This window comes from Pongo abelii, chromosome 6, assembly GCF_028885655.2.
Source record: "Pongo abelii isolate AG06213 chromosome 6, NHGRI_mPonAbe1-v2.0_pri, whole genome shotgun sequence".
Taxonomy (NCBI): domain Eukaryota; kingdom Metazoa; phylum Chordata; class Mammalia; order Primates; family Hominidae; genus Pongo; species Pongo abelii.
The window spans coordinates 154983178-155004140 of NC_071991.2; the positions used below are offsets into that span (position 1 = coordinate 154983178).

Consider the following 20963-nt stretch of genomic DNA (forward strand, 5'->3'; position numbering starts at 1 on the left):
TGGCAGGTGACTCACCTTTGGCACACAGATGAGCTAAGTAGTGGACTGGCTGAGGAAGTAGGGTCCTGGGAATCAGAACATGGAAGGATATGAATGGTGATGTTGGATCTTGCTGCTCAGTGACCCAGGCCTTTTTTTTCCCTTTTTAAAAATTTGAGACGGAGGTTCGCTCTTGTTGCCCAGGCTGGAGTGCAATGGTGCAATCTCGGCTCACCACAACCTCTGCCTCCCGGGTTCCAGTGATTCTCCTGCCGCAGCCTCCTGAGTAGCTGGGATTACAGTCATGCACCACCATGCCTGGCTAATTTTGTATTTTTAGTAGCGTTGGGGTTTCTCCGTGTTGGCCAGGCTGGTCTCGAACTCCTGACCTCAGGTGATCCGCCCACCTCCCAAAGTGCTGGGATTACAGGCGTGAGCCACCGCGCCTGGCCTTTGTCCTTTACTTCACATACTTGCTCAGTCTTGTCACTGTCAGGCCATGTTGTGGACACTGTGGTCTTCATTTTTCTATCTCTAGAGGTTTGTTTGTATTATGCTATCAGGATTTTGTTTGTAAAACTTACTTTAATGAGTATTTTTACAATTTTAATTTTGAGACGGTCTTGTTCTGTCGCCCAGGCTGGACTGCAGTGGTGTGATCATAGCTCACTGTAGCCTTGAACTCCTGGCCTCAAGCAGTTGTCACGCCTCAGCCTCTGGAGTAGCTGGGTCTATCTGTGGCTGCACGCCACTACGCCTGGCTATCTGGATTTTAGAACTTTGTGTATTTCATTGTAGAGGAAAGGGAGGTTTTACAATTAAAACCAGTATTCATCTCACCAGTTGGCAGCTCTGAAGCATAGTTGATTTCTGGATTTAGAATGTGATCAATATCCTTTATTCTTTCCAAGATATCGGAAACTGGCACTGAAGTGGCATCCAGATAAAAATCCCGAGAATAAAGAAGAAGCAGAGAGAAAATTCAAGCAAGTAGCGGAGGCATATGAAGTGCTGTCGGATGGTGAGTGACAGCGAGCTGCTGAAGGACCCTGAGCGGGCATGCCGGAATGCGGAGTGGGTGTTGGGATCCTCCTCAGAGTAGCATAGTATGGACTCAAGTGACTTGTTTTTGATGCCTACTGGATTTTGGGCCCTTGTGAGAGGTTTTTACTTTTCTCGTGAAGATTTGAATAGATTCAGGTAACCACGAGTGCTGAGGAGCGCCAGGGTTTCTAGCAGTTTCTTTTAGGATGGCTGTTTTAAAACAGGACTAGACATCCTGGGTTTGAGGAACCCAGGAGAGAGGAGGTTGCGGGACTCAGGTCACTGTGCATGTGGCGTGCCTGCCCCCATTGTATGTGATCATTCTGACCTTGCTCACCCCCACTGGCTTAAACAATACCATTCCAGTGGAGTCAGCTTTACTGCTTGAGAGGATGTCATTAGTTCCCAAAAAGAGGGGATGGAACATACAGCTAAAATTTAGATTTCCAGTTTCAGGCCTGTCTTCCCCTCCTAGGTCTGGAGCAGAGGTGTTGTATGTTATTGGAAGTCAGATCCATTGGCCTAGTTCACAAATGGGTGAGGGGTCAGAGGTCAGCTGTCGCCTAGATGCAGTCAGGGTTCCATGGGGAAGTAAAGGCTCTGCATGGGGCCTGGGGTGGGGGAACACTGACAGAACTGGAAAGCCACACAGTGCCCCTGTATGCTGCAGTGCTGGGTGGCCTGTTGCGAGCCAAGGCATTTCCAAGGTTAGGGATGGACTAACTGAACCCTGGAAGTGGGCACTTGGTTAAGTGTATCTGCATATGGTCAGGTAATTGGCCCTTATTTACAACAATTTTTTTTTTTTTTTTTTTTTTTTTTTAAAGAACCCAATTTGAGGCGGAGGTTGCAGTGAGCCGATATTGCGCCACTGCACTCCAGCCTGGGCGACAGTGCGAGACTGTCTCCAAAAAACAAAACAAAACAAAACCAATCAGAAGGAACCCAGTGTAAGCTTGCCACCTTCAACAGCTACCAGCACACCACCAGCCTTGCTTTCTCTGGTGACACTGTGGCCCACCCCCTTTGTTTTAGAGGAAATCCCAGACATTTTAGTTCAAAAAATATGAAAAGACATAAAAACACTGATATTTGAAATCTTCTTGAAATGTGGCATTTAAGGTCTCGAACTGTTGAGCTTATTCATTGGAAAGTTTTATTTATTTTTTTTTTAAAGAGAGAGGATCTTGCTGTGTTTCCCAGGGAGGCCTTGAACTCCTGGGTTGAGGTGATCGTCCTCTCTCCTCAAGTTCCAAGCACCATTGCGCCAGGCTTGTTCCCTTTGATTTGTGTGCTGGAGTGACAGAGGAGGGCACAGGCCTCAGTGTTACCATCTTGGTCTTCGGTCCTTGTTGTTTGTGTGCTAATTCAGTGTTGCCAGATTCAGGATTTTAGGGACTAGTAACATTAGGAAAAGTGAGGACCAAAATGAAGCTTCATATTTGATAGAGCAGCTTTAAACTACCACACTGAAAAGTCGCTTGGTTCTTTTGGGAGGTGTATGAGGTGTATTTTTCATGTCCTTTTAGGCAGCCTTCAGTGCCAGCTGGAGTTGTCTTCAAAACATGGTCATTGTTCTTGCCATGGCACTGGCTACCTGAACCTGCTTGCAAGTGGTTTGTTTCTAAGCCTGTTTTCCCATTTTGTGGAATGTGAGATTTTCTTTTACTTTTTAAAAATTGAGGAGTCTCACTTTGTTGCCCAGGCTGGAATGTAGTGGCATGATCACAGTTCGCTGCAGTCTTGACCTCCCAGGCTCAAGCAATTCTCCCGTCTCGGCTTCCTGAGTAACTGGGACCACGGGTGGGTACCACTGTGCCCAGCTAACTTTTTTGTATTGTGTTTAAAGGTGGGATTTTGCCGTGTTGCCCAGGCTGGTCTTGAACTCCTGGGCTTAAGTGATCCACCTGCCTTGACCACGCAAAGTGTTGGGATTATAGGCGTTAGCCACTTCATCCAGCCTATGAGATTTTTTGAGGAATGCAGATGGTGTCATGTCAGAAGTACCAATGCTTCTAATGTCATTGTTTTTGTTCTGGGATATAAGTAGCATTTGGAATATAAGTGTAAAGACTTTCAGTGGAGAGTGGCACACTTATCCCCAGGCCTTTCATCCGGGTGGTCCCCTTCGAGGGTGAATGAGCCTGTAGGGTGTTAGGTTGGCGTCTTTCTGGCACATCTACTTTCTTCCACTTGCCTAGGCCCTGGCATGTTTGTTTTTGTGCTGCAGATATGGTCCTTTAATTGGGTTTTTGTAGTAAGATGGTGCACTTCTGTGGTTGGAATAATCTTGTACTTGGTCATGTGATTTTAATGTAGCATGCCTGGGCTCTGTGGGCAGTAGAGTGAAAGAAACGATCTAATGGAATAAAGAAAAAAAAATTTTTTTTTTTTTGAGACGGAGTTTTGCTCTTGTTGCCCAGGCTTGAGTGCAGTGGTGCAATCTGGGCTCTCTGCAACCTCTGCCTCCTGGGTTCAAGCAATTCTCCTGCCTCAGTCCCCTGAGTAGCTGGGATCACAGGCATGCGCCACCATGCATGGCTAATTTTGTATTTTTAGTAGAGACTGGGTTTCTCCGTGTTGGCCAGGCTGCTCTCGAACTCCTGACCTCAGGTGATTGGCCCTTCTCGGCCTCTGAAAGTGCTGGGATTACAGGTGTGAGCCACTGCGCCTGGCTAAGTCCCCCCCCCCCCCGCTCTTGTTGCCCAGGCTGGAGTGCAATGGCACGATCTTGGCTCACTACAAACTCCGCAGCCCGAGTTCAAGCTATTCTCTTGCCTCAGCCTCCTGAGTAGCTGGGATTACAAGTGCCTGCCACCATGCCTGGCTAATTATTGTATTTTTACAAGAGATGAGGTTTCACCATATTGGCCAGGCTGGTCTCAAACTCCTGACCTCAGGTGGTCTGCTCACCTTGGCCTCCCAAAGTGGTGGGATTACAGGTGTGAGCCACCATGCCCGGCCGTAAATACTTAAATATTTCTAATGACTTGTAAAAATTCAACATACTGAATTTTTGTGAATTGTTTTTCAGGAGAGAGGTACAGAAAGTTTTCCCTGTTGCTTTGTTTTGTTTTAAAGAAAAGGTGGCCATACTCCTTGAAATTCAGTTGTAAAACATTGAAAACTGATTTACAACTTGGGAAATACCTTATGTATTGAATTAAGGGTTTAAAAGGAACTTGGCCTTACCGACTTTTCTTTAAATTTTTAGCTAAGAAACGGGACATCTATGACAAATATGGCAAAGAAGGATTAAATGGTGGAGGAGGAGGTAAGTACGTGAGTTTTTTCTTTGAAGACAAAAGGTCTTGGCAAGTAAGTTGAGTTTGTAAATCATGAGTCTCTTGGTCAGAGTCGATTTTGTATCAGTAAATAGAGATGCAACGTAGAAAGCGAACTAAATTGGGGAGAGGACAGAGAAATTGATAGCATTTAAAAATCTTTTATGAGACTAGAAATATATGTTGATGTACTTTTTACAGATAGGAACAATTTGTAACCATACTGCAATATATTGTGAACATATACCCTTAGATCAGCACTTGATGTTATGTCAGAATATCCTAAGGGTTTAAATAGCAGATTTTCCTGAAAAGCTAAAATAATGACCTTGAAGGGCGTGGACTTTGTCCCCAAAAGTTCCCATGGTCACTGGGCTGTGACCAGCCTCCCCAGGGGTGTTGGGAAATTATTGCTCCAAACCCGCTGGGGCCACGCGGCAGCTTCTGTGGCTCCAGGAGGCCAGTCGTCGAAGTGGGTGCAGATACTCTTGGTCTTCATAAACCTTCATAACAAATCATAAAAATGGTGTGTAATGTTACATGTTATATGCCGATCACGGATTTAGAGATGGTGAAAAGTAGTGTCGAAGGGGCCGCTGCTGCACTCATAGGCCATCAGTGCTGGGCACACTCATTTTGTGTCAGTACAGGGCTCATGTTTTGAATTATAGAGAACTTCAGGTTTATGAAATATTTTTGTTTTTATTAGATCATGATTTGTATAATGTTGTGTCAACAAAGAATTCTTTGCCTACAAAACACCAAAATTCATAAACTAAAAGCTGTGTTGTATTTGTGCAGGTGGAAGTCATTTCGACAGTCCATTTGAATTTGGCTTCACATTCCGTAACCCAGATGATGTCTTCAGGGAATTTTTTGGTGGAAGGGACCCATTTTCATTTGACTTCTTTGGTAAGTTAATCACGTGGGTTGACTTGGTGTGTGTCCATGACCCAAGTGAGGGCTGGCTTAGTATGGCCTTTCTGTTGAATTAACATTGTATTTTAGGCTGGGCGCGGTGGCTCATCCCTGTAATCCCAGCACTTTGGGAGGCTGAGGCAGGCAGATCACCTGAGGTCAGGAGTTCAAGATCAGCCTGACCAACATGGAGAAGCCGTGTCTGTACTAAAATACAAAGTTAGCTGGGCATGGTGGCACATGCCTGTAATCCCAGCTACTTGGGAGGCTGAGGCAGGAGAATCACTTGAACCCGGGAGGCAGAGGTTGCGGTGAACTGAGATCATGCCATTGTATTGTTGCCTGGGCAACAAGAGTGAAACTCGCGTCTCAAAAAAAAAAAAAAAAAAATTAACATTGTATTTTGTTGTGAAACTTTGTGTTTAAAGCAGCATTGGACTAGCCTGAACAACATGGTGAAACCCTGTCTCAACAACAACAAAAATACAAAAAATTAGCTGAGTGTGGTGGCATGTGCCTGTGGTCCCAGCTACTTGGGAGGCTGAGGTGGGAGGATTTGCTTGAGCCTGGGAGGTCGAGATTGGGCCACTGCACTCCAGCTTGGGTGACAGAGCAAGACCCTGTCTGAAAAAAATAAAGCAGCACAGGAGCTGTAAAATCTTTTCTCTTCTTCCTCTTTGAAAATTTAAGTTACAACTTGAAAAATTAAAATAATAAAGGGTTTAATGTATTTTTTTTCTTTGTTATGTATGGCCCTAATTAACTTGCTTTTGCCCTCGGATGAGACACTGATAAAGGGCATGGGTGCGGGTGTCTTGGAAATGTTGTTTCCCATTGAACAACCAATTTGTGTGTGAATTTGCCACATCATATTCCTGTTAAAATCATTAAGCATCATAGTACTGTTTGCAAGACCTTTCATCCGTAAACATTGTGTGAGGACTGTTGTTCAGAGTTTGCGGAAAGGCACCTTTAGAGCAAGACTGCGGAGGCCTTTGCTGAGGAGAGAATGGTTTTGTTAAGGGAGACAGTGCTGTTATAGCTGCTGTTTGATTGTAGGAAAATGGATTTCTCATGAACGGCATCTCAGTCCTGATGCCTGGTCCTAGGCTTTGGTGTATGTCTTGGGCACAGTTTGGGTCAGGCACTTTTGTTAGCTCTCTCCTGTTAGAGCCTTCTCAACCACTGGGACTTCCTGAGTGATGCGCTGGGTCACCTGAGAGGTCAGGATTAAACATGTACTCCTGTAGTTGTTTTTGTGTTTTGACTTATTGAAAGGGGAACACATTGTATGTTTACCTCCTTCATTGCCTGGAGCATGGGTGAAGAAACTGAACACCACCTGCAACTCCGAGGAGGGAAAGAGAAGAGCAGTTGTGTCTACGGATAATATAGGGGAGACACGTGGAGCTCCTGCCTGCCGCAGGCACGAAGAAGCATAATCACTCTCATATCTGGTAGGTCTTGGGCCTTTTGCATAGTGCACTTCTTCAGTGTATCTCAAATGGGGATTCAAAGAGGTTGTTCTTACACCTTATTATGGGCTGGCTGGCTTGAAGAGAGCCCCTTTCTGAGGGAGGAAGGACAGTCAGTGGCCTCAAGCATTTTCAGGGAAACTGAAGCTAAGCAGACGATTTCAGATTAGGGGACCGGGAGACTGGTGTGCTCATTGTTGAAGTGCATTTGCTGTAATCACCGCTGCCATCAGCAGAAACAGAGCTCAAGAAAGAACCATGTTTACATCCGTCCTTCATCGACCCTCAGAGGCAAGAAATATTTCTCTAAGAAAAATAATTTACGGGTTGATCTCTGTCTTAAAAATGACCTTTGCATCTTGCTATAGCCTTCAGCAAACTGCATTTGTTGCTTTGCAGGACAGGGCAGCGTTGGGGTTGAAGTCCTGTGTTCTGATCCGTGATTCTCATGGTGACCAGGCGAGGAAGAAGGCCCACTCTTCCAACACCATGGCTTCTCTTCTAGGGCACACGAGGGGGAACAGGCTGTCCTCTCGACGTCTGAGACCGGCCGTCTTCAGCAGGCCCTGCTTAACATTATGATTAAAGAGGCCTTTCTTCACATTATTATTAAACAGGCCGTTTCTCAACATTATTATTAAACAGGCCCCTTAACATTACTATTAAAGAGGCCCTTTCTTAACATTATTATTAAACAGGCCCCTTCTCAACATTATTATTAAACAGGCCCCTTAACATTATTATTAAACAGGCCTTTTCATAACATTATTATTAAACAGGCCCCTTCTCAACATTATTAAACAGGCCCCTTCTTAACATTATTATTAAACGGGCCCTTTCTTAACATTATGATTAAACAGGCCGTTTCTCAACATTATTATTAAACAGGCCCCTTAGCATTATTATTAAACGGGCCCCTTCTTAACATTATTATTAAACAGGCTCCTTCTTAACATCATTATTAAACGGGCCCTTTCTTAACATTATGATTAAACAGGCCCTTTCTTAACATTATTATTTTTTTTAATTCAAAGGGGAAAGGTCCCTTAGTGACTGAATTGTAGCCAATTTTTGTTTTCCTTGGGGAAAATAATCTGATACACCAAGCCATAGAGCAATTACTTGTAAAGAAGGTATAGAGATTTAATTAGATGTGAGTGAATATGTGAATTTTTACCCCTAGTCCAAGGAGAGAGGTGCTAGTCTTACTGAAATGCTGCACTGTTAAATGCTCCATTTTACATGCAGACCTATTTTAAGACTGGCTACCCTGTGTTTCCCATGATTAGTGTGGCAGGGATACTTGTTCATTCCGTTCTTGTAGGTGTTCTAGATGACTTCCATTTTCAGGCTCTCAGGGTTTGCACACTGGGGAGGCTGCTGCTCCATGGCTACTATATGCATGTAGTCACTGTGCAGCCTGCTGACAGTATGTTTAATGTAGATGGGTGTGGATGCACAGCCAGAGGGATTTCTGCTTATTCATGATGTAGTTCAGGGGTCAACACCCTGGTCTGTGGCCTGTTACGAACTGGCCTGTTAGGAACAGGAGGTGAGCGGTGGGCAGGCAGGCAAGCATTACTGCCTGAGCCCCACCTCCTATCAGCTCAGTGGCAGCATTGGAGTCTCATAAGGGCACAAACCCTATTGTGAACTGCACACGTGAGGGACCTAGGTTGCGCGTTCCTCATCAGAATCCGGTATCTGAAACCATCCCCCTACCCCAACCCACCACCCGCTGTGTGGAAGAATTGTCTTCCATGAAACCAGTCCCTGGTGGCAAAAAGGTTGGGGACCACTGTTGATAAATCATATTTACTAGACCTGGTGTACTTTCCATGTGACAAAAAAGTAGTTTAAAATCTGCTGTAAGATATATCTGAGCTGCACTTTACATTTATCAGAATGCAGAACCCCTGCTGTACTTCAGACCTCCCTCATGATAGGTGGGGAAGGGTGAAGGGGTGCCGGGTGTTGGACACACGGTATGCAGGTCTGTGCCTGAGCACCAGGCAGTGCTCATTGTCACGCTGTGGCCAAGGAGACTTGGGCCTGGGGCCTGCGGTGTGGAACCCGTCCTTTACAGCAGAAGCCCTCCCAGGAGAGGTCGTGGAGGTGGATTCTAACACCAGCCTGGAAGGAATGCTGCCTCTGAATTGGAGGGGTACAATCAAAACTGCTGAGGCTAGGTGACTGTTGAAATTTCCAGAATGTGGAGCACATGCAAATGAGCTCTTGTCAAAATGTTAATTGGAAAAGTTTATTAATAGGCAGTGGACCTGTTTGAATTAGGATGATCTGTTTTATTATTAGAGGACCCTATTGCTCAGTGAAATGATGTTCTAAGATAGGAAAGAAAGGGTACCTGATAATAGTGCCTTTTGATCCCATTAGTCACAGCAGGCATTACCATCTGGGAAAAGCCTGTGGGTTTAACTTCACATTTTATTTATATTCTTGGAAAGCCAAAGCTAACCTTTAAGGTTTCCAGAGAGGCCTTTTATTTTAGCAGTGCAGCAAGTTTTTCCTTTGTAAAGCATCACTGTGGTACGAATGATGCTCTGTAGCAATAGAGGAGGAATCCTGTGGTATGTAGAACCAAGGAAAGCAGACTTCTTGGAGGAAAAATGAGTGCATTGAGGATAGTAGCCTGACTTTCTGACCTGTGATTAAATTATGATAGTAGTCAGTCATTTTACTCTCCCAGGGTTTGAGGAAGTGGCCAGTGAGGACTTGGAGCCTAGTGAGGAGTTAGTAGAGCTGCCCGGGGTGGAGGAGGCCACAGAGGACAGCCCTGGTGAAGAGAACAGTGAGGCCTTGGATGTGATGAATATCCAGCGAGGACCTGGCACTCTCTAGTGAGGATGAGGCCTGCACAGGATGTCACTGGGGCCTGGGCGAGCCCCTCAGCGAGGAGCTGGGGCTCATATCCAGCGAGGACGGGGCCAGCCCGGGGGACGCAGAGGAGCTCAGCGAGGAGGAGCACAGCGGGCCAGAGCTGGGGCGCTGCCGGCACCACCATAAAGTGTCGAGGAGCTGCCCCAGCTGGACTGACTTAAACAGTGTATCTAGAATAAAATGGTTTCCTCTAGTGCCTTGATACTGTCCTTGGTCAGACGACCTCAGCTGCCTTGGAGATAGAACTGAAGAAGCAAGAGAGGGAGGTGGAAGCCCTGAAGCACAGGCCGGGCATCTCGTAGGCTCTTTCCTTAGAAGCCAGAGCACAGACCCTCAAGACAGCCTTGAGTTTGATCCGTACCACAAACCAGGGGCTTAAACTACCAAAATGTACAGTCTCCCAGTCCTGGAGGCCAGCTGTGTGAGACCCAGGTGTTGCAGGGCTGGTTGCCTCTGAGGCTGAGGTGTGTCCTGTCCTGCTCCAGGCCCTTCCCCAGCTGTTCTTCTCCCTGCGTTTACAGACGGATGGCCCATCCGATGTTGACATCATCTCCTCTGTGTCTGTCTCTGTGTCCGTTGGATTTAATGTTTTAGAGACAGGGGTTTCGCTGTGTTGCTTAGGCTGGTCTCCAACCACTAGGCTCAAGCAGTCTTCCTTCCTCAGCCTCCCAAGTAACTGATCACAGGCATGAGCCACTGTGCCCAGCCACAAGTTCCCCCTTTTTATAAGGACATCATTTATATCGGATTAGTGCCCACTGTAATGATTTCATCTTAACTTGATATTCTACAAAGAGCCTGTTCCCAGTAAGGTCACATTCACAGGTACTGGGGATTAGGACTCTAATATCTTTTTTGGGGGCCATGATTCTACCACTTTAACATCATATTTCTAACGGGTAGATTTTGTGCTAGTCTTTGAAATTCACAGCCAAGCAGCAAATTTTGAAAGGTGAAAGGAGGAGGAACCTTTAAAGTTAGACATGTGCCCTCACCCCTCGCTCTGAGACGGAGTTTTGCTCTGTCACCCAGGCTGGAGTGCAGTGGCACGGTCTCAGCTTACTGCAACCTCCGCCTCCCAGGTTCAAGTGATTCTCTTGCCTCAGCCTCCCAAATAGCTGGGATTTCAGGTGCCCACCACCACACCTGGCTAATTTTTGTGTTTTTAGTAGAGACGGAGTTTCACCATGTTGGCCAGGCTAGTGTCGAACTTCTGACCTCAGGTGATCTGCCCGCCTCGGCCTCCCAAAGTGCTGGGATTACATGCGTGAGCCACCATGCCTGGCCAAAGTTAGACATGTTAATGAGAGCTAGAAGTTAGGGGTCAAGTACAGGTATGGGAGTGGCACAGCAGATTGGATCAGTGTGTGCTGGTGACCTGGACCCACTATCATTACACGGCGCTACAGCAGTTTGTTTGTAATGAGTGTTCTTTGATTACTTAGGACAGAGTTCATACACATGCACACCTACACACAGGTCACTTAGAAGAAGTTAAGGAGTCTTTTTAAATACACATAAAAACATCACATATTAAGCCGGGCATGGTGGTGCACCCCTGTAATGCCAGCTACTAGGGAGGCTGAGGTAGGAGATTCCTTGAGCCCAGGAGTTCGAGTCCAGCTTGGGAAAAATAATGAGATGCCATCTCTAAAAATTTAAGAAAAAAAGGTTAAAAAATGAAACCGTGATTGTACGAGACTGGTTTCCGGCTAAAGTTGTTGGAACCATCCTTGTGTGTAATTTCACATGGTCGTGAAGCAGTGGGCAGTCCCGCCCGGCGTCCCCACACGCTCTTCCTCTCATCTGGTGAGAGTTTCTTGGAGAACATGCCAAATTCATGTATGGTCGTGTGCATATTTGAGAACTCCTCGTGTTGAGATGGAGCTGTTTTTTGGAAGTGTCTCATTTTTTTTGAGATGGAGTCTCACTCTGTCGCCCAGCTGGAGTGCAGTGGTGTAATCTTGGCTCACTGCAACCTGTACCTCCTGGGTTCAAGTGATTCTCCTGCCTCAGCCTCTCAAGTAGCTGGGATTACAGACGTGTGCCACCGCGCCCGGCTAATTTTGTATTTTTAGGAGAGACAGGGTTTCTCCATGTTGGTCAGGCTGGTCTCGAACTCCTGAGCTCAGGTGATCCGCCCACCTCGGCCACCCAGAGTTCTGGGATTACAGGCATGAGCCACCGTGCCAGGCCCTTCATTTCTACTGAAAATTATCCTGGCTAGTGAGGATGGGTGCCATGTTAGTGATCTGCGATTCTTTTGTGCTGTTTTTCAGTACATACTTGGTCATTTCAGGACCTTTGTTTCCTCTGACCTCCTCCCTTAAATAGGGAGAGGAAATGGTTCCTGGAAACGGTCATTTTGAGAATTTTCGCTGCTGTGAGAACTGAGGCTGTGGCTACCCCTCTAAAAGGCTTGAGCCACGCCGTAAGAATTTGTGGGCAGTGTTTCTGTGGTGTTCCCTCCCTTGTATTTTGTGGTGTTGGTCCCCTTAGCAGGTCTTTGTATAGTGTTTGGTTCACATTGTTGGCATGACAGTCACGTGAGCAAGACGTTGCCTGAGTTCTTTGTCGGTTTTCGCATCATCTGTTTCCAGTGGGATTTTGGTCCCTGGTGAACTTGTGGACAACTCCAGAGATTCAGATAGTTGCCGTATCCTTAGTGCTCCCAGGAGGAGATGTTCTGGGACTGTAGGTGCAAGATGTAGGAAGAGTGGTTTAAACTTGAGGCTGCAGGCAGAGCTGATACTGTGTTGGGCTTTGACAGGTTTAGGGAATACCAGTATTTATAGGAAGTATGATAGTGTAGGGGGACAGTGAGGTGGAAGGTGTGATGGTGGAGGAAAGATGAATCGGCCATCTGCGAGTAGGGCTCAGAAAAGAGCCTGGAGCCTGCTGCTGTTCTGGTGGTTTCTTCCCTGAGGAATGAGGACTGTGGTTGGGAAGAGGCCCATTCCTCCTGACGCCAGAGTTCCTCATCTCATGTCGGTCCTTTTGTATTTGAAATAGAATAATTTGATTGCAGTGTGTTGTGGATTCTTTGACTTTGATAGATTTTTGTAACTTTTGGGAAACAGATTACTCTAACCAGACCTAGGATGTAACTAGAAATTATACTTGTAATAAAAAACAATTATATGGGAAGCTGAAAATGGTGGTGTTCATTTAACAAATATGGCGTGCCTGCCGTTTAGTGCCAGGCACTATTCTAGGTGCTGGTTCGGCAGTGGAGAGAAACACTGAAGCCCTGTTCTCAGGGCGTGCAGTTCAGGGCGGAGCTCCGGCAGTGTTCTTCATTTGCTCCCATTGCATATTGTATTCCAGATTTCTAACAGTTATGTTATTTGCTACTTCTGAAAATGTGAGTGACACCATTCAAAACATGTGAGTTGTAATAAATGAGTGCCTGGTTTTGAGAGGAGTTGGGAGAGCAGAGGAAGTCTGTGTCTTTCATGTTTGCCTTTTGAATCTCAAGCGTTTCTCCCTTTTGAAGGCGGCTGTCTAGGTTTTAGCTTTGGAACTTCAGGAGAGAGTGACATATTTTCCTTTGTTTGAAATAGCCATGATGCTTTTTCAGTTTTGTTTTGCTGTCATTTTTTTGTTCCAGCTTTTCTGTGCACTTGGGGAATTGACAGTGAGTCCTGAAATCATGACAGCAGGCCTCTCCTGGGCCGCGGGTGGGAGTGTGCTGAAGAAGGGCGAGCTTAGTGCTGCCCTGCACTGGTGCTGCTGTGAGATGAACGCGGTTGGTGGGAATCCCTTTGCTTCATTGTTAAGCTGTTCCTGTTCCATCAGGTTCTCATGCTTGGTAAAGCTCAGAGAAAATGTGTGGGTTTAAAACATGTTCTCCACTTCCTCAGTGTTCTTCAAGTTTGTATGTGTGTACATGTTTGTTGCATGTGTTTTGTGGTCAGTTTTCTCACACTGTTCAGTTCATTGTATATATGTATTTTTTGGTCATAAATTTGTGACTGTTCTTTAGATAGTTTAGTATCTCGTTAATGTTATGGGCCCCTTAATGCGTTGGTCTTAGTATTCCTCAGGGAATAGCATGATATTGCAAAGTTTTAAAGAAGCTCTTGCTATACGATGCCCAGAACGTTGAAATGGGAAGAGTGTCGCTGAAAAGAGTCAAACTGTAAAATATTTGAAGAGATGTATTCTGAGCCAAATATAAGTGACCATGCTGGTGACACAGCCTCAGGAGCCCCGAGAACACGTGTCCAAGTGGTAAGGGTGCAGCTTGGTTTATACATTATAGGGAGGCATGCGACATCAATCAGATCATACCTGTAATCCCTGCACTTTGGGAGGCTGAGGCGGATGGATCTCTTGAGGTCAGGAGTTCCAGACCAGCCTGGCCAACATGGTGAAACCCTACCTCTACTAAAAATTAGCCAGGCGGGGTGGCAGGCACCTGTAATCCCAGCTACTTGGGAGGCTGAGGCAGGAGAACTGCTTGACCTGGGAGCCAGAGGTTGCAGTGTGAGCCAAGATCGCGCCACTGCACTCCAGCCTGGGCGACAGAGCAAGACTCCGTCTTGGGGAAAACAAACAAACAAAAAGAAATACATTGTTTTGGCCCAGAAAGGCAGGACAGCTCAAAGCAGGGGGGCTTCCAGACTGTTGGTGAATGAAAACATTTTCTGGTTGACAGTTGGTTGAGTTTGTCTAAAGACCTGGGATCATAGAAAAAAAAATGTTCAGGTTAAGATAAAAGATTGTGGAGATGAAGGTTCCTTTGAAGTCTCATAGTGGCTGCCTTTAGAGACAATAGATGACAAATATTTCCTTTTCAGACCTTTAACATGTGCTAGACTTTCAGTTAATCTCTTCAGGATTGGGAGGGTCTGGAAGAAAAAGATCTAGCCATGTTAATAGACTGTTCACAGATGCACATTTTCCCCCACAAAGGATGGCTTTGCAGGACAATTTCAAGTGGTTTGTAGGGCATGACTCCCCAGACCCCTTAGGTAGGAATTTGGGCAAGATAAAAAATCAGAACTCAGTCCTCAAAAGTTAAATCCTAATGCAGTCTGTTTCGAGTAATGTTTGTACCTCAGGATACAAAGTTAAGGTTTGAAGACCCATTTAAAGATGCTTCTAAAGAGATGAGCGTACATGTTTTGCTTTGCAGAATCTGTGTGAGTCTAGAGAAACTGCCACTGGGGGAGAAACGTGTATTACAAGGAAGGTGCTCACGACTCTAACCCTCACCACTGTGGAGGCTAGCCAGTAAAACCTGTCAGGGCTGGAGCAGTCTCCTCCCCCCGGGTAGGGTGGTGTGGGGTGGGGATCACAGGCCCCCAGCTGATTGGTTGAGGCCCATCCACATTAGGGAGGCAAGCTGCTTTACCAGTCTCCTGATCCAAATGCTAATCTCATCCAGAATCACCCAGAAGGATGTTCGGCTCAATATTTGGGAACTCCATGCATGGCCCAGTTAACCTGAACATGAAATCAACCACGTGTCCATCTGTTGTCATCTTGGCACCCATATGCATTTCCTTGACCCAGGGCTTAATCGTCAAGTGAGGACAAGAACAAGGTCATAGCCACCTAACATGATCCACTATCCTACAGACAACCAAAAGTGCACTAGCCCCTTGCCCAGTGGAGGTCACGTTCTCCTGTGATGTTTACGGTTCTCTTTGATACGGGGTAACTTAATAGGCAATATGTGTGTATTACATAAGAGGATAAGAGAGGGAAGAAAACTGGTATGTGCCTAAATATAACATGCATAGATTATATATGACAAGTATTGGTCACAAAATAAGGAGGAAGTACTCCAGGCACTGATGGTCCTCGTTCCTGTAACTGGTCCTGTAGACACAGCCACTGTCTTCCACTGCCTGTTCTGTGGTCTTGTGGCCTTTGGCAGGCACCTCACTGGTTGTGGTTCTTTCTGGTGAGGTAAAGTAAAGAAGAAGTTGGTAGCACATTTGATTAACAAGTGTCTTAAGATTTATTTCTAAAGTATAAAAGTATGATCAGTTGTTTATAAATCCAAAAGTAATAATACATGCTGGGTTTAAGAATTTGAAAATGGGAATGAGGTGAGAGGAGGAGGAGGTCGTGCCCCTCCACCCCAGTTGGAGCCCCACGGGAGCGTTGTAGCACACGCTGTATAGTTGTGCGTTGTAGCACGCGCTGTATAGTTGTGATGCCCACAGTCGGAGCCCCACAGGAGCATTGTAGCACGTGCTGTATAGTTGTGATGTCTACAGTCGGAGTCCCACGGGAGCGTTGTAGCACACGCTGTATAGTTGTGCATTGTAGCACACGCTGTATAGTTGTGATGCTCACAGGCTTCCTTGCATTTCTCTCCAGCTCTGCTAGCCACGAACACTTCAAGTCTGCACTTAACACGCTTGCTTGCCTGTGCATGGTTGTGCACACTCAGTAACTTAGTTCCACGTTTGGGATGAGTTGAGTTCCCTGACGTAGAATTGCTGGGTTGAGGGTTTTTTATAATAAAAATATTGGTCTTATTTTGGGGGCTGAAGGTTTTAAAAGCTTAATACATACTTCTAGATTGCTTTTCAAAACGACAGAAACCAGCACGTGATAAGTAGCTCTTACTTGAAATAAAGACTTGTCTGATCTCGTGGCAACTTTTAACTGGTCTTTTAATATTATAAATATTGAAATTATTTTAATGTTTCTTAGCACTGTTTCTGTTATAAATGAGACTTCATTTTTAGGGTAATTTGTGATTTTAGTGTTTGAAATTATACGAGTTAAAATTCAGTGAATACCTGAATTGTGGAAAATTATATTTAAGCTACAAAATGTCAGTAGAGAAATAAACAAGATAAAGATTTTTTTCATACAAGAAAATGGAACGGAAAAGCATTGGCCTTCTCATAACATACTACTCAACCAGCTTTTGAGGTAGCTTCTGTAGATGATGATATTATAATTATGAATGTCATTGTCATAATTTAGCTTAGAATGCAAACCAGTTAAAATCACTTGGTTAATACTGTTATCACTGAGACACGGGTTCAAGATGCATCTAAAAGTTCAGTGCCTTGTGGACAACTTTTAAGGGTTTAGTTGCCATGGATTTAAAGAAATTGTAACTAAACCAATGTTTTAGCATTGATAAATGGGAAATTGCGGAAGGATACAAACGTTGTAGAGTTTAACTCTACAACTTGGCTTAGGGACTCAGGTATGGACAGTGAGAATAACTTGGTTTAGGGACTCAGTTATGGACAGTGAGACTGGCCACGTGAGTGCCTTTCTCACTGTCACACTCTTACCCAGGTTGGAGTGCAGTGGCTGTCGACAGGTGTGATCATAGCTCCCGCAGCCTTGAATTCCTGGGCTCAAGCAGTCCTGCCTCAGCCTCCCAAGGAGCTGGGACTAAAGATGTGTGCCACCACACCTGGCTAATTTTTAAATTTATTGTAGAGAAGGGGTCTTGCTATGTTGCCCAGGTTGGTCTTGAACCCCTGATCTCCAGGGATCTCTCCTGCCTTGGCCTCCTGAGGAGCTGGAACTACAGATATATGCTAATGTCCTCAATTTATGGAAATGCAGAAATGCCTTTTTTTTTTTTGAGATGGACTTACGTTCTGCTGCCCAGGCTGGAGTGCTGTGGCGTGATCTTAGCTCACTGTATCCTCCACCTCCAGGATTCAAGCAATTTTCGTGCCTCAGCCTCCTGGGTAGCTGAGACTACAGATGCCCACCACCACTCCTGGCTAACTTTGTATTTTTAGTAGAGACAGGGTTTTACCGTGTTGGCCAGGCTGGTCTCAAATTCCTGAACTCAAGTGATCTGCCCGCCTCGGCCTCCCAAGGTACTGGAATTATAGCTGTGAGCCACTGCACCCTCCCGGAAATGCTTTTTAACGGTCACCTCCTAGGGGAGATGAAGAGAGTTACCGCATAATCAGTTTTAACTGTATTTGTAATGTTTGTTTCTTTACCTGGGAGGATATATTGTAGATATGTCAGATAGAATACTTAACTGACACAATGGTGTGCAGGCTATGGCTGCAAAGTAGAAAGTTTCAAAATAGAATGCTTGGATTTTTATTTGAATTGGATGAAGTTTTTGTGTCCTAGAGAAATTCACAAAACGTTCCTAGTTTTAGATAAAAGGTTATGATTTAACATCTTTGCTTTTGTTCTTTCTTGTCTTTGAATAGAACAGTGGGGGACGGTAAGGTTTGTTTGCAAAGTACCTATGACCATCTTACATTAATTTTATGGGCGGGGGGCGTTGACTGTGGAATGTGGGCAGTAACTTGCACAGTCAGTAACCATTGGAGTAACTTCTTGTTGGCATCCCCATTCTGGCACTCCTCCTCTAGGTCTCCACCACACATGCTGGCTTGTGGGCGGAGGGGCAGGTTGGTGCGTGGGGTGTCCGGGCACTGGCTATGCATGCCTTCTTACTCTTCTGTCTCTTGGCCACCTTTTCCAAAAAGTCACCAGTGACCAATTCTCCCAATGTTTCTTTCTTTGGGACTCAATGTCTTGGGCTTGGCATTGGGTAAAGCCGACTGGCCAGTTTCATTCTGACGAGCTCTATAGTCGTCCGGTGTGGATCTCTGCTCTCCCTGCTCTGCAGAAGCTTCCTCAGCCTTTGCTCCTCACTATTTACTATTTGCGGGTCCTGGGGGTACCCAGCGTCTCAGGGTTTTGGCTGCCCACCTGTACGTCGGTCCTTTCAGACTGTGGTCAGAGTCAACCTCAGGTGCTGCTTTTCTCTGGTCACTGAATTTTTTTTTAGTAGAGACAAAGTCTTGCTGTGTTATCCAGCCTGGATTCAAACTCCTGAACTCAAGGAATCCTCCCACTCAGCCTCCAGAGTAGCTGGATGAAGTCACTCTTGTTCATAACCTCAGTTGCTTCATGAATCTCGATTTCTGCTTGATTTCAGTGCTTGCTGTTGTATCCTTGTGTGCTGTGGTATTTATTGTTAACATTTGTGACTCAAATGTATCCACTCCCTGCTTTGGTGGCTCTGGCCTGCAAGTAGGCCGCACTAATTCTGTAGATGGTCGTGGCTTGCCTTTGTCTTTACCTTGCATGCGTTTATGTCTTAATGCATCTATTAGGATTCCTTGCTTTTATCACAGGTTTCCCGTTTTTCTGAAAAAATTACAGTAATTAACTCAGAACCCAGGTAAATTAAAAAGGTTTGTATACTTCATGAATTTTTAGTAAGCACTCATTGATTGGTAACAGCAACAGAGGAAAACAAAACAGTCAGTTCTGATCTTGATTTCCAGGAGCACTTTGTGTTTCCACTTGGCAGCGTGATGCTTCCTCATGTCGGTGATTTTCTGTTGAGACACCTTCAAGCGTTAATCTTACGTCTGCTTGTTAACATTTGTTCAGATTTGATTTCAGCTAATCCTTAAAAGTGTTTTGAGACATCAAACTTAGAATAAAAGGAATTTCCTTTGCCGAGATTCATCAGGTATTTACACTTAGCTGACGTGGCCACACCATTCCTTCTCTGTGTGTGTTTGTGCATGTTAGGGCAATCCATTTTTCTGTTTGTTTCTGAATTGCTTTGGAGAAGGCAACTCAGACTCCAAGGAATACAGCAGCCACCGTGTGAAGCTTTTCTCACTTTTCCAGTGGTCGTAGCAGGAACAGCGTCTTAACAGGACCTCAAATCAGTGATGTGAAAAGAGCTGTTTGAAGTGCATATTGGTGCTCCATGAAGAATGTGTATATGTGCTGTTTTTTAATTAAGTCTGGTAATTTATTTGATATAATGTATTGTAGTTTTAGTTGAAAATTAAACTAGTTAGTAAAACTGTTGGTAGTATTTCAGTTACTCTGTAGATAAGCTCTTTTGTTACAACCTCTTAAGTTTTTTGTTCCTGAATATGTTACAAACATCTGTTTTCTCTTACTGTAGCTATCACATGAGGAAAAAAACTTGAAAAAAAGACTTCATAGTGTGTGTTTATGTTTGATTTTAGAAGACCCTTTTGAGGACTTCTTTGGGAATCGAAGGGGTCCCCGAGGAAGCAGAAGCCGAGGGACGGGGTCGTTTTTCTCCGCGTTCAGTGGATTTCCATCTTTTGGAAGTGGATTTTCTTCTTTTGATACAGGTATTAAATCCCTAGGTTTAATCTCTGTTATCTTAACAGCAGTTAGTACTTATAAAAGCATAATACTCTTTTAGTTAGAGTACTTTAAATATGTGTATACCTTTCGTAGAGTAGCATTGTAGATTTGCCAGCTTTTTTTGATATACAGGTCTGCACTTAATAACCTACATTTTCTCCTAATCTTCCTAAGAATGTTGTGCTTGGAAATCTTCTCCTCTTAATATAATAATCAAGGCCAGAATGTAATGAAATTCTTAGTTAAAAAGGGGCAACGTATGTTCTGCATCAGTAGGTGGAAAGTAACGCAGTTGGAAAATCTCACTAATCTTCATGCTGTCTAACCTCCTTTGTAGTTAAAACAAAAGTGCACAAATAGCTAGCATCCTAGGAGTGTCCCACTGGATGGAATCGAAGGCTGGGCCTTACCACTAGCCCAGGCCAGGCTCACTAACTAGTGAAGTGTCAGCCTCGCGCACGTAGCTCTTCATAGTTCACCGATGGAAACACAGCTTATAGACTGGAGTAACATGAATATGCATATATCATGATATGCCTGTGCGTTTAGCCTGAAGAATCCCACTTTTCTCTGAAGCTCATCCAGTTTCTCTTCACAAAGGAGCTTTTTTTTTTTTTTTTTTTTTTAAATTTAAAAAGAGTCTCACTTTAGTGAGTGCCACTCTTAGTGTAGTGGCATGGTCTCAGCTCACTGCAGCCTCCCGCCTCCTGGGTTCAAGTGATTCTTGTGCCTCAGCCTCCTGAGTAGCTGGGATTACAGGTGCGCACCAGCAGGCCCAGCTAATTTTTGTATTTTTAATGGAGACAGGGTTTTTGCCATGTTGGCCAGGCTGGTCTTGAACTGACCTCAGGTGGATCACCCGCCTTGGCCTCCCAAAGTGCTGGGATTACAGGCATGAGCCACCACTCCTGGCCTGGAGCTGCTGTTTTGATTCTCTCATTTTTATTTTTAAGCCCCCACGATAAGAATTGGGAGAGCTTGTTATATAGGGTTCCTTCTTCATCATGGTCAGAATTTTATTTTCTTTGAACATTGTGCTCATGCCATCTAGGTAAGTAGTGAATTCTGCTCGATTGGACCTCAGTTTTGATGTGCTTTCCCTCAACAGATCCTCTCATTTGATACCATGGAATATGCTGACCACAGGTTAAGAAAGCTAGTTAAAAATACCACGTAAATAGTCCTTTTTAAAAGTAATCAGTGGCTCCTGTGTGTGTGTGTGTGTGTGTGGTGGGGGTGTAAGCCTTCTCCACTT

General features: G+C 44.9%; 1 protein-coding gene across 7 annotated transcripts in view; it reads left to right on the plus strand.

The window, feature by feature from the left end:
• The window catches only part of DNAJB6 (DnaJ heat shock protein family (Hsp40) member B6), an 80200-nt gene that overhangs the window by 25179 nt on the left and 34058 nt on the right, over positions 1–20963 (plus strand). For all 7 annotated transcript variants that reach the window (XM_024249383.2, NM_001134012.1, XM_054559091.1 and 4 more), the window contains 4 exon segments: positions 891–1000; positions 4238–4297; positions 5109–5219; positions 19561–19692. In XM_024249383.2, coding sequence (XP_024105151.1) covers positions 891–1000; positions 4238–4297; positions 5109–5219; positions 19561–19692 — 413 coding nt within the window.